Below are 13,633 nucleotides of genomic sequence, written 5' to 3'. Positions count from 1 at the left end.
TTTGTTACTCACTTGGAGAGATCACCCCATCTTTTTGATGTAGCCCTCTCTAGTAAGTGTTTTTGTAGCCCTATGGGCCTTTTTCTTAACTAATGGAAGGATCTTTTCTTGGGAAAAAAAAACATGTGAGAGTTGAGTATCCATATAACTCAATCAGATAATGAATCCTTTTGGAGAGAGCTGGAGAAAGGCATTCTTGTAGCAGGCCATCCTCGTGCCATGGGAAGAGCGGATTTTGATCCAAGTCATCTATATGTCCCGCCTCAATATGTCACCTCTAATGATTCTAATCAGTTCTAATCTGCTGAGCTAGAGTGTAGAGCAAGCAATCTAGACCGTGCTCAACACAGGAAGTCTATCAATCTGCTTGTTATGTAGCCTCATCCAAGTGCTCATGTGGGCATACCAGCAATGTTTGTCACCCTCGACCACTAGCTGCATGGATGAAGCCAATGCTAGTCATGGGTATCTATCTCAAGGGAGCCCTGTAGAGGAAGGTCACTGCCTCAAACAAGGCCTCAACCATCGTAAGTGATGGACCCATCTATACATGAATGATCTCGTGCGGAATGGAGGCCATCGCCCTTATCATGCATGATAGCATCATGACCAATGGTCTATCCGTATGCTTCCGCCCATCGTAATACTCCCTCTCAGGCACATCAATCTCCGTTAATGGCTGCTTCTGTGCATGGTAGAATGTACCGTTAATAAAATCATTCCTTACAGAAATGAAATGAAACAACAGGATTATTTAAGTTTGCAAATGGCCTAAAAGACCTATGAGAGCAACAAAAGAGATTTTTGGCAATAAAAATTTTTCTTTAGACCTTTGTTCCCAATGGAAAAATAATGAAACAGGCTATCAAAGACAATAGACAGCATGAAAAAAGTACACACACCTTCAACTCATAGTTACGAATGACACTATGATTGCTGCCTCCTTCTAAGAATCCAGTGACAAAACCATGATCTTCACAAAAGCCGTGCCCTTCCGCATCCAAAATTTCATTCCAACGTTTCAGCTCTTCATTTAGCCTAGCATCAACCTATAATAGTCTGTGTGAATGAAGGTCAATCTCAAAGCCTTGTTAAAGATAGTCTGCAGAGAATAAACCTTTGCAGTTCGATTGACCGATTTTAGCTTGCCAGTTAGTTGCTTGCTTAAACGAGGGCTTCCATGGCTTGGGCTCTTATCCGGTGTCTTTTTCAAAGAATTGTCATTAGAACAAGGATACTCTATGGCACGTTCTTCTGGTCTCCTAGGGCTATCTTCAATTTGCAAGTTTGAACGTTCTGCTTCAATGTTTCCCTTCTGAACAATGGAAGTCTGGGAGTGCAAAACTGTCTCGTGGGGTCTTTGACTTTTTGGTGATATGCTAGTCTCAGATTCAGGTTCATCCATTGTTGGTTCATCTTCTGGTGGAAACATGGCATTGATTGATTGAAAAAACTTCAGCAGCAAGATTTGCAACATCCGATACAGTTTCAGTAAGAAAATATACAGATTCTGCATATCTCTAATAGCCTTCTTTAGCCCTGTTTGGAAGGCCTTGACAACTTTTATCTGGTCAACATCGTCTTGAATGACCTTCACAGAAGAAAATCCAAGTTTACCTCCAGATATGTCATACAGCATACTCGAAGCATAATCTGGACAATTAAGAATTAGTTCAATTAATTTGGGATATGAAACTTTGTCCAAAGCCCGCTTCCCAGTGGGAGGCCGACGAGGAACCCCCGAGTCAATGGTTATAAGGAACACAGGATTGTCTCCTAACTTAGTTGCATCATGTGCTCGCCTTTCAAACATGTCCGTCTTCTTCAACAATGAGTCACAACTCTGTAGACCAAGCACACTATCAGCCGAAGAAAACCTTCTCTCACTGTGATTAACAGCTGCTTGGTTATTAGGAGACATTCTTGTCTGCGAAGTAACTGAGAAGAACCGCCCAGAAAATTGATGTCCCAATGGAATTTCTTGAGCACACAGCAGGTTGTCTGGGTTCCCACGCCAACCCAACTCTGGACAACAAAGACGATCTTCATTCCGCAGAACCAGGTCTAAGAGAAATATTCGTGCCAAAGCGGCTGCTGTGTTTTGTGCTGCAGCTTGCGCATGAAATGCATTTTTGCTTTCAAGCAAAGGACAGCCTTTGATATAACTAAAATGCACATCAACAAAAATATCTCAGCAGTAATATACTTGCATTGACGTCATTCGAGTTTTGATGATTTAAAGTAGCAATAGGAAGGTACCCCATCAAAAGGACGCAACGGCTTAAATTCAACACTTCAAGAAATTCAGCGCATGTGGCCTTGTTATCTTCATCTCCAACAAAAGTTGCAGCATCTGAGCATTTCTCAACTGCTTTCTGAAGCTCCATCCATTCATCGCTACCTTTGTAGATAACTCGCGACTGGTAACCGGAAAAGAAAGCTCGATGTCAAGAAATTGATAAAAAACCAATTAACAACCAGCGTATCACAAAAGAAAAAACTGTGAACGGTCACATTAGACAGGCAGCTGGTTTTTCGTGGAATTTTATATCCTGGTGCTATTCAATAATCAAAGAAAAAACGTCCAGGCTTCAACCCATTCTTCCTTTCCTTGTGTCTGCCATGCACCAGCTTCACCATCAATCTAGTTATCTCATCCAGGCCGGAAGTTTTGAAGTACTAGAATTAAAAATTCCAGAGTTAATGCTTTGAGGATGCAATACAAATCACAGATGCATTCACTTGAACATGAATAGATTCCATCCGCCTAGAGCGGGTCTAAGGTACAGGCTTGTGGACTCTGGTCCAACCGTACAAAAAACAGTTACAGCACTGTTGCACCGGGTCTATCTACTCAAAGCAGGTCTATTATGTCCATTTGCTAAGGGTCCACACAAAGCCAGTCCATCCGCTCAAAGAAAGTCTTTAAGAGTCCGTATTTCATCACCAACAAGTCCAATCGAAATCAAACAAGTTCAAACAGTACCCAAACAAGATTCAAACAAGTCGAACCAAGATTGAACAAGCTGAGACAAATTCAAACAGTAGTCTCGAACAAAGTGCCTGTCTATTCAACTACTGCATGGTCCATTAGCTCTTGCATAGCTGTGACCTTTTTGAAAGGCAATACGCCTTAGTGGTGAAGGCAACCCAATGGTGTATCTCTCACGTTGATCTTCCAAAGTTCCCTTTTGCAGGCAAATACGCCTCAGTCGTGAAAGGCAACCCAATGGTGTATCTCTCAAATTGATCTTCCAGAGTTCACTTCTTGAAGACAGAGACTGCCGAATACACATCCCAAAATCTCTTGCATAGCTGTAAACCTTTTTGAATGGCAATACTCCTTAGTGGTGAAGACAACCCAACAGTGTACCTCTCACATTGATCTTCCAAAGTTAGAATTCTTGAAGACAGAGACTACCAAACACACATCCCAAAATCTCTGATTATAATCCTTTGAAAGTCTCCATAGGAACCATTTTTTTGGTGTCCAAGTCAACAAGAAGTTGTACTCCAGAGAAAAGTGTAATAACTGCTAGGAAATTTATTCTTAAAAGCTTGCAATGTCCTCAACACATGCAGCTCAGTGGACAAATAATTCAACCATTGCAGAGCATCATCCTTGAGGAATGCTACTTCTATGTAATTTGCAAGAGAATAGATGCTGGCAAACTGTTGTAGAAACTGAAAAGCTTTCTTGGTGTCTTTGAGAAAATAAATAACTCAATTGTGAGATCATCATCCTAGGAGTCTTCGGTTGTGGTAGACTAGTCGCCTTGTGGATTCTTGGAAAGCAGCTTCGGTAACTTCTTGCCAATGATCCTTGTAAAATCTTCAAAATCCAGAATCCTAGTTGCACGTATGTAAAATAGGACTAGTTTTCTTGCTGGAATAACAAGTTACTTCACTCGAATACCATTGTAGCCGGAAGTCACTACGCGCTGACATTTGTAGTTTTAACAGACTTAACTCTTATTGTTGAGGAAAGTGGATATGTTTGCCACTTACAGTTTCGATGCCAATAATTTTTTGAAACAAAAATGCATTTTGGCAGCTATCTTCACAGGCCTAGAGTACTTGAAATGGTTCATCATGGTTCATTGGCACATGCTGGTATCTTTGCAACAACACGACGGATGTTGAAAACTAACATCACAAATCCAACAAGAAGTTATTAGGGAAATGTAATGAGATAACAAGATGCATGATTACATGTGCGAATGAATTTAAATGTTTGTATGTGTATTTGTTTTATTCTACATCTCACGATCTTGAGCAATTGCATTGATTTTAGAGGACTCCTTCGCTGAGAGGGAGCAACAAAGTGAGAATGAGCCTGCTCATGCAATCAGAGCTATAATTATCACTCCCAGATGGTAACTCATCAAAACTCTATGCTTCCAAGACTGACTGTGCACACCTATTCCCCCTCACATTTAGAAGCCTATAAAGGCTTCACAGGGTGGCTAAGACTCTGGTTATATTGATCATTGTGATTTTGTTGCATGGCCTTACTGCAGTGAAAGTGCCTCCTGTTTACGAACCCTTTTCAGCTATGGGAACCGGATCCGTAACAGAAATAGCATGCTTCAGAGTTGTACTTCTGCCCAAAGGGGTAACTCTTATCACTCAGTTCAATCCTGCCATATAGTTACCTTTTACAACTGTTCATTTCCTTTTCTCATAACAACACAGCAGGAGTCGGGAGTCACAAGCTGAAGACTTGTGGAAAATCCACCCAAATGAGATAAAAAGAACATCGTGAAGCTATACACGGCTTTAGGGACACTTATTTGCACATTTCCCTTCAATGTTTTGAAAACAAGCTCATAAAGAGTAGTTTTGATTAGCCACTTGCCAACACTAGAGACTCAAGCACATAAGTAATAATCTAATACAGTTCTTTGTGAAGAGCAGTTGTCAGAGCACTGAAGTATTTTTTCTTGCATTCATTTTACAAGCACTAATGGCCTGTCAAAAATTAGAAAGTGGACTTCTGATTCATGAACACATACATGTGCTCAACTTAATCATACAATTTTAATGCAACAGAGCAGCAAGGAGCTCGCATACCTGTGGACAAAAAACTCCCATATGTTTTGCTAGCTCATTTCCCAAACGCTCACTTTGAGTGACCAGGCTAGACGAAGTGAACTTTAGCACGGCTACAGCCTCCTTTACAGCAATCTGTGAGTTAAGACTCTCTTTGAATGTTGCAAAGAAGACAATTCCACCTGAGTTCACTGTCACCTATTTGGAATAGTATTAGTTGACAATGTAAATTTCACCAGAGAAAACTCATTGTCAAAAATTCATGATCATTACGTGTCATAGGGACCTCGCATTGGCAACATCTGCACACAGAAAATAAAACCTAGGTTTACCCCTCTATGACAAAACTGGGAGTTTGCAGTGTTCTTGACATAATAACTAGCCATATTCAAATCTGGCCTCCACCATGTGAAACACTGTGACATACATACAAGGTACCACATAAACATACACTGAAGGATAATATTATCTATGCGACACTCTCCCTCCCAGCCCAATATTGCAAATGATTGCCCTAAAAGCTTAAATTTCCTTCTTGTAATGTTTTGAATTATACTGTTTCAAGAAAACGGTAGGTTTACAAAACTGTCTAAGCCATGGCCACTATAATGTGCTTTAGAACAATGTTCTTCAATGAACTTATGTTGTTACATGGATATTTGAGTGTGACTTTTGTCTTGTTGATGAGTCTTTTGGCGGTAAGGTGTTGAAGAGTACAGTTAACAAATAATGTTTATGGAGGAACAAATTTGCTCGGGCTACTTTTTACAGGATTGTTTTAATATTCAACAAAACGCGACATCAACTCATGAAAGTCGGAAGCACCATCGTTAGATTTGAGATGTAAACATGGTTATGTCAAAACTGGACATTAATTAGCTTCAAACATGTATACGTACATTGCAACTAAAACAGCTTCACAAGGTAAGGAGCCTTGAGAAATTCTAATATTTGTGACCATAATAAAATGAAATGCTCTATATGAGCCTAGCTTTTAATTTGCACTTGATAGTAGTAGTTTCCGTGACTGTGAGATGGGAGGGCATACAATCCAACATGCACAACATGCCAAGCCAAATTAAAAACTTTGATTAAAAGCACTATCGTAAGATGCACAACTGCTGGCCACCAACCTCTACTGGCTTTGACATGTCATATTCGCTACCACTACTATGAGCATGTTGAGTGTGGTGTAATGAGACCAGATTTTCCCATGTAAAACTAGGAGAGTTGATATCCATTTCAACAGACATCTTGAAAATCTCTTTCAGGCACATCTCCTCCGTGTCAAGCTCAGCTTCTCTGGAAGATATACAGCTTTCATTGCCCACAATGCTGTACAAAGACCAACTTCTCTGAAGCTCGTATTACTTCTTGATGTATGAAGACAAATAACTAAAACACAAACAAACCTTCCATGATCTTCTGCAACTAAGCGAATGTTTGACAAGTCACTAAGTGTGGGCCGTTGATGAGCCTCTAATGTGAGACTTGCAGTCCTTAATCGCCTGCGTATTGATGTAAACCAATTTTTTAACCTGTAGCCTATGAAAGCATCAGAATCCCCAGTCCAAAAGAGAGCCTGCCACATCAACAGGTAATGTCATCGCCATGTGTTCTTCAAACATAACCAAAAAAAGGCAACGATGATTGTAAAGAAATCAATTATCCAGTGGAATCTCCCCCCAAACTAGAACACATGCACGCATGTGCACGCACGCACACTTTCTCTTGGTGACCAAGTTTGAATTGATTAAAATTACGTACAAGTTAAAGCCACTCTAAACTGGTGGCCATGTACAATCATGAAAGACCTCAAACTGCTGGAGTGGAACATCCCCCACATGCAGACAATCACAGAGAGACTGAAGCAGCTGGGTACAAAAGTATGGGTAGTGCAAACCAAAAGAATTGCTGCCGTGACAAAATGCCAGCTGAAGACGATTTCGCATCTGATAAATAGTCTAAATCCCAAGACTGCATGCACGTGCAAAAATATGCAATACTTGGTAAAGTTGGGTTCCATTGGCCAAAATGCCAGAAAAATCTTCCAAAGTTGATGCGAAGGAAACCTAACTTTATGAAAAAAATCCTGAGCATGAGGACAACACCACATATGTGATACAGCCTCATAGCAATGGCAGCAACAGCAACACATAAGTAGAAGCAATCAGCCGGCGTGCCAAAAGGGTGGGGCCCCAGCAAAGTGTGCACCTCTGATGCAACATATATATATATACCTTCGTAAGTTCAGAATAGTCTGAACTCACGAATTATAAGAGGGGATAAAACACTCGTAAAACTACAAAAGCAAGAGACACAAGGGAAAACAGAAAAAAAACACTTTATTTGCTATTAAACAAAACTAGATAAAACAAACCATTATTTACTTCTTTTTTTTAATTAGAAAAGGCATACACAAAATAAGTTGAGTAGCTTTTAAAAAAACCCTATTCGAGAGGCATTTTGCATTTCCAACTAGTTTGCAGAGTAATTCTTCACCAACAAATGTGCTTTTGCAAAGCCATGAATAGTCACACACATGCATATTGCACACACAATCACAAGAAAAAACACAACGGTTCCCCAACTTAACCTCTTTATGCTTCTCTCCACAAAGCTAAAATGAATGCACATGCATACACACTTTCCCTTTTAGCTTAAATTACTAGTGGAAACCCCAAAGTTACGGAAAAACCACAAAGAACAAGAATACAGCAAGGCATGCTCCTCTCTCATAAAAAAGATACAGAACTGTTAGGTGCAGCGGAATGAATGTTTGCGCTTTGCTCAAGATGAGTGCTCCGAACTGTGCTCAAGGTTCCTTTTGTTCTTATGGAAGGTAGAGCCTTCCGTTCTTAATGAGAGAATGCTATGATCACAAACAAAGCCAATGGACACTGTGCGTGCAAGTGTATGAAACTGAGAGATAGAGAGAGAAGAGAGATACGACACCAGAGACGTTGTAAAACCCTCCTCCGAAGGCCCTACTCTCGTCGGCGAGAGTGGTCTACTATTGATTGCACAAAGTGGTACAATGATGATACATGGAAATTGATGCTACTTGGGACTATGTCAGTGACAACGACGGGGACGACAACGACGACTTAAGGGCTGAAATCTGAGGTCTTCTGATTGCTGTCCATAAAAACGCTATGGCTGAAAATCTGGGACTGTTTGGGACTGCTGAAAACGCTGGTTTTGGTTGCGTTTTGAGATGCTGAAAATGATGATCTTCTGCAATGTCTAGGGCTGAATCTGCTGCTGTTCATGAATGCTGAAAACGCTGATACAATGGCTTCACCGAAGGCTGAAAATGAAAACGCTGGCAGATCTTGGTAGGGTTAGTAAAAACGCTGGGCATCTGGGACTGTTGGCGATGGTTGCAAGGCTGAAACGCCAGCTTGGGGGAGGTGTGGGCGATGACAAAAAACGCTAGGCTTAGGGGATGGAAAACGCCAAGGTTGGGGTGCTGCGGGGTTCTTGCTGAGAGAGAGGGAGTACCTGCTGCCTAGGGCCTTTTGTGCTCCTTGCTCATCCGCCCAAGAGTGCTAGCTTTGGTTTGCTTATATACAAACTTAGCAAAATTGCCCTACCTACTTTTGTTGGAAAGTCCCTTAAATTAACAAGTGAAAAATGTCAAAAATAGGGAAAATAGGCTACATACACTGAAAAATCCCTTGATGGAATCTAATGGATTCTGATGAAAATACCGATGATCATGTTGTGTACAACCAGAGGATATGCATCTACACTAAGCGACTGGGCATGCACGGTCTACGAATAGACTCACAAAAGTGTCACATCACTTCTAATCTAGACTGACTGGATTGACTGAACCGTGTTATGTTGTAGCTTGTCCACGGACACATAGTGTTGGATGTGTCACGTGACATCCCCTCCTTTTCAAAGTGAGGTACTGGTACCGAACTGTATGGCGTCGAGGGAGATCGCCAATAGCATCCGGAATCCTGGAAGGGACTCTTCGCAGGCCCACTCTGATGTGTGGGTCGTGCAGTACTTGAACTTCATAAAGGTCTGCAACGCATGCTTCTTTGGGCCGCGCCGAAAGCGACAAAGTCTTCTGTGGCTCCTTCAATGCTTCAACTTCGTCTAGAGTCGTGCTTCTTTCTTCTTCAAGAATCTCCATGGCTGAAAATTCCTGAAACCATTTCCAACAAAAAACCATGAACATACCCATTCCATGTGAAGTGAGTGAAAAAAATCTTGTTTTCCTCAAAGACTCTGCATGCAATGTAGATGAACAAAGAGAGGGAGTGCTAAACCGTTCACCACATTCACGCAAACAATAAGATCGAATCTTTCTCTTATGATCTAGAGCAAGCAACTGTGGAAATTCACAACGGAAATGCCCATGCTTGGTGCTCATACTTTCATGTGCTCGTTTGGAAACTGTGTCATGCCAAGGAAGAGACATAGAATGTGACTTCCTTACATACATACTTTTCAGCTTTTCATGAAAAATCCGCATACATTCGTGCTCATCCACGAGAGAAACATGCTCAACATACAATATGTAATGCCTAAGAAAAGGGATCACATAACGATGCCGACTAAAATACAAGAAACGGTCACGAATGAAACATTCGAACAATGCGTGTGTATCAATCATGCGAACACATAATACTTCCTATGAGGGTTCTTTGGACCTAGGCTCGAGAGTCAAGATCGATCCTTCGGGATTAATCAAATCTGCAACAAGGTTAGCTTCGCTAGAAAAAGAATCAACTAACACATCATCCTTGTGAACAATCACATCTTCTTCATGCAACTCATCATGCTTGTGAAAAATCACATCGTGATCATGCAAATCATCATGCTTGTCTTTAACATCCAAATCATCATGCTTATCATTGTCAATCAAATCATCATGCTGCTCACAATCATGCAAATCCTGTGTGTCATACTTTGGAGAAAAAGAGACTGAGAGAGTCTCCTTCTCCTGAATCCTTTCAATCTTGTCCTGCATATTAGCAATGAGAGATGGAGAATGAACAATGTCTTCTCCATGAATGACAATGGGAGAATCACTTTTGGCATTGAGAGTGAAAGTGTTAGCCTCCCAATCAATGAGAGGGTTAGCATCACGAAACCATCGAATGCCCAAAATCATATCACATCCTGAGAGGAGAAACAACAAATCTTCTAGTGAAGGCAGCTTTTTGAATTGCAAACAACACATCAAGGCACTCCTCCGTGATGAGAGCTTCCATACCGGGAAGGAAACCAAAGACCTCGATAGGAGATCTCTGACTAACTTCGAGGCGGGCTCTCTCAACAAGAGAGGGACTGATCACATCATACATACTACCTGGGTCAAACAATATGACAAAACGCTGCCCCGACGTACGACCATAACATTTAATGAGAGAATCATCAATGGGAGGGTCATGAGAAACTTGGGGCACACTCGTGTTATCATTAATTGCATTAACAGAGGAAGTGGGTTCTGTGGATTCTTTAAATTCATACGATTCAAGCTTAGGACATGTTCTATTTATGTGACCCTTAATGCGACAATGAAAACAACGACCTTCCTTAGAATAAGTGCTTTGCTGTTCCGACGTGATGTATCCTCCTACAATTCCTTGTGCTACCTTTTTATCTGGAGTAAGCTTAGGTTTAGCAATTGTGTTAGCCTTACCCTTAGATTCATTGGAAGAATTCTTTTCTGAGAGACTGTTGGAAGATTGGTTAGAAGAGTTACCATTCTTACCGTTCTGAGGGGTTCTGAGAAGTCTGCGAGGTACTTGTGGAAGTCTTGTTCTCCTTAGGCTTTCCCTTGTTGTGCTTCATCTCCTGTGCGAGAGCAATCGCTACCGCCTTGTTGAGATCGATTGGATCCAGCACCTCGACATCGTACTTGATATACTCGTCTACCAATCCATAAAGGAATGCCTCTTTGCGTTCATCATCCGACTTGCGTAATTGGGTACCTAGCTGTAAAACACGATTAGAAAAGGACATAACCGGCATACCATTTTGCTTGAGAACGCGCCAATCGTTCTTCAATCGTGCGAGGTACTGAGGTGGCATAACCCGCGCCTTGAGCTTGTCTTGGAAATCAGCCCAATTGAAAGAAAGGGGCGTGAATTCGTCGGCTTCCTCTAGGTGCGCAGCTAGCTGTGCCTCTTGCCACGCGTGTAACTAATTGATGGCATCACCGGCAAGGTACATAGCTGCCGTTAAAACTTTGCATTTTCCGATCTTCTTAGTTGTCGCAAAATAAGCATTAAATTGATGCAACCAAGAATGAATAATCATAGCATCCATCTTACCATCATACTTACTGAAAGTCAACTTCTCTGTGACTGGATGGTTGGAATCCGCATCTGGCTTGCGCCACTTGATGAACTCCCACGATCCTTGGGTGGTTCGGATTTCGAGGCTAGCACTTGTCGAAGGAATTCTTGAGTGCGTAGCTCTCTTTGAGCTTCACGCTCTGCCTCCCTTTCTGCTTTTCGTTCATTTCATTCATCGCGCTCGCGTTCGAAAGCAAGGCGATTTGTTTCTTGTTGTGCCAACGCAACTCGATTCGCTTCTTGTTGTTGTATTGCATTTCTTTCATTGCGTTCCAAAGTAATGCGAGTCGCTTCTTGTTGTGCAAGCATCATGTCCATCATTGACTTGACCATCATCTCCATAGGAGTTAGTACAACTCGTGGCGTAGATGGCGAAGGGGGAGGGTCGGAAAAATCTCTTGGTGGGAAAAATCCTTCGTCACCTCTCTCATGCTCATCACCTGTATGCGAAGTATTCATTCCGCTTCGGGTGATGACCATGCACTATGATCTTTGGTTCTTAAGTTCACGAGGAACTTGGGTTCTTGAGGTTCTTGAGGTTCTTGAGGGTCTTGAGGTTTACTTTCGCTTGCAAACCGTGTTTGAGAAGGATCTTCTGTTCACCCGAGTTCTACTCCTTCCCGCGGGCGCACCCCTTGGTGGCCTTGCGCTCACACCAAGGTTTCTTTTTCCCACCTCACATCGATTGGCCAGCCGCTAAGTGCACGGTCCGCTCTCAATGAGTGAAAAGAGACACAAGGGGAGGCTGGACAAGCCCTTCTTTCCTGGGATTCCTGTCACTCTTCAAAAACACGATTAAGAATCGACACGCCCAAGCGAACTTTGGTTCGTGCAACCGCAACAAGCAAAAAAATTTCTTGTGGTTCTTTCCTTGAGTGATACAGAACACTGCCAAAGCTCTGATACCAATGTAAGGTGTAGCGGAATGAATGTTTGCGCTTTGCTCAAGATGAGTGCTCCGAACTGTGCTCAAGGTTCCTTTTGTTCTTATGGAAGGTAGAGCCTTCCGTTCTTAATGAGAGAATGCTATGATCACAAACAAAGTGAATAGACACTGTGCGTGCAAGTGTATGAGACTGAGAGATAGAGAGAGAAGAGAGATACGACACCAGAGACGTAAAACCCTCCTCCGAAGGCCCCACTCTCGTCGGTGAGAGTGGTCTACTATTGATTGCACAAAGTGGTACAATGATGATGCATGGAAACTGATGCAACTTGGGACTATGTCGGTGACAACGATGGGGACGACGACGACTTAAGGGCTGAAATCTGCGGTCTTCTAATTACTGTCCATAAAAACGCTATGGCTGAAAATCTGGGACTGTTTGGGACTGCTGAAAACACTGGTTTTGGGTGCGTTTTGAGATGCTGAAAATGATGATCTTCTGCAATGTCTAGGGCTGAATCTGCTGCTGTTCATGAATGCTGAAAACGCTGGTACAATGGCTTCACCGAAGGCTGAAAATGGAAACGCTGGCAGATCTTGGTAGCGTTAGTAAACACGCTGGGTGTTTGGGACTGTTGGCAATGGTTGCAAGGCTGAAAACGCCAGCTTGGGGGAGGTGTGGGCGATGACCAAAAACGCTAGACTTAGGAGATGGAAAACGCCAAGGTTGGGGGTGCTACGGGGTTCTTGCTGAGAGAGAGGGAGTACCTGCTGCCTGGGGCCTGTTGTGCTCCTTGCTCATCTGCCCAAGAGTGCTAGCTTTGGTTTGCTTATACACAAACTTAGCAAAATTGCCCTACCTACTTTTGTTGGAAAGTCACTTAAATTAATAAGTGAAAAATGTCAAAAATAGGAAAAATAGGCTAAATGCACTGGAAAAATCCCTTGATGGAATCTGATGGATTCTGATGGGAATACCGATGATCATGCTGTGTGCAACGAGAGGATATGCATCTACACTAAGTGACTGGGCATGCACGGTCTACGAATAGACTCACAAAAGTGCCATATCACTTCTAATCTAGACTGACTGGATTGACTAAACCCTGTTATGTTGTAGCTTGTCCACGGACACATAGGGTTGGATGTGTCACGTGACAAGAATAGAGCCAATAACCTAAGAACGAAAGATGTATAGTTCCAAAATGCAATGTGCAACATCTCCCACTTCCACAGGCTATTCCACAGCACTCTACCCAACAAGCTAATGCGCTTTTTAAGTTGGTTAACATCGACCTTTGCAGGCCTATGCATACTTCATCCCTTAGGCGGAGCTCTATTGGTAGTTGATTTTGGCTTTACTTCGGTATAC

General features: G+C 42.2%; 1 protein-coding gene across 1 annotated transcript; it reads right to left on the bottom strand.

Annotated features, from left to right (window-relative positions):
* Positions 1-902: 902 nt before the first annotated feature.
* Positions 903-8,497, bottom strand: LOC147416647 (dual specificity protein phosphatase PHS1-like; the record flags this gene model as incomplete). Its single annotated transcript, XM_086508198.1, has 6 exons — positions 6,465-8,497; positions 6,186-6,387; positions 5,074-5,250; positions 2,260-2,420; positions 1,118-2,165; positions 903-1,049 (listed from the first exon to the last, which is right to left on the bottom strand). Coding segments are annotated over exons 1-6 (1,914 nt in total), but the record flags the coding sequence as incomplete, so codon positions are not given.
* Positions 8,498-13,633: the final 5,136 nt, after the last annotated feature.

The sequence above is a fragment of the Adiantum capillus-veneris genome, unplaced genomic scaffold (assembly GCF_014529385.1).
Source record: "Adiantum capillus-veneris isolate H3 unplaced genomic scaffold, ASM1452938v2 Hic_scaffold_695, whole genome shotgun sequence".
In the NCBI taxonomy this organism is placed as follows: Eukaryota; Viridiplantae; Streptophyta; class Polypodiopsida; order Polypodiales; family Pteridaceae; genus Adiantum; species Adiantum capillus-veneris.
The sequence above is the reverse complement of the archived record's forward strand: the minus strand, read 5'-3'. Positions and strand labels throughout refer to the sequence as shown.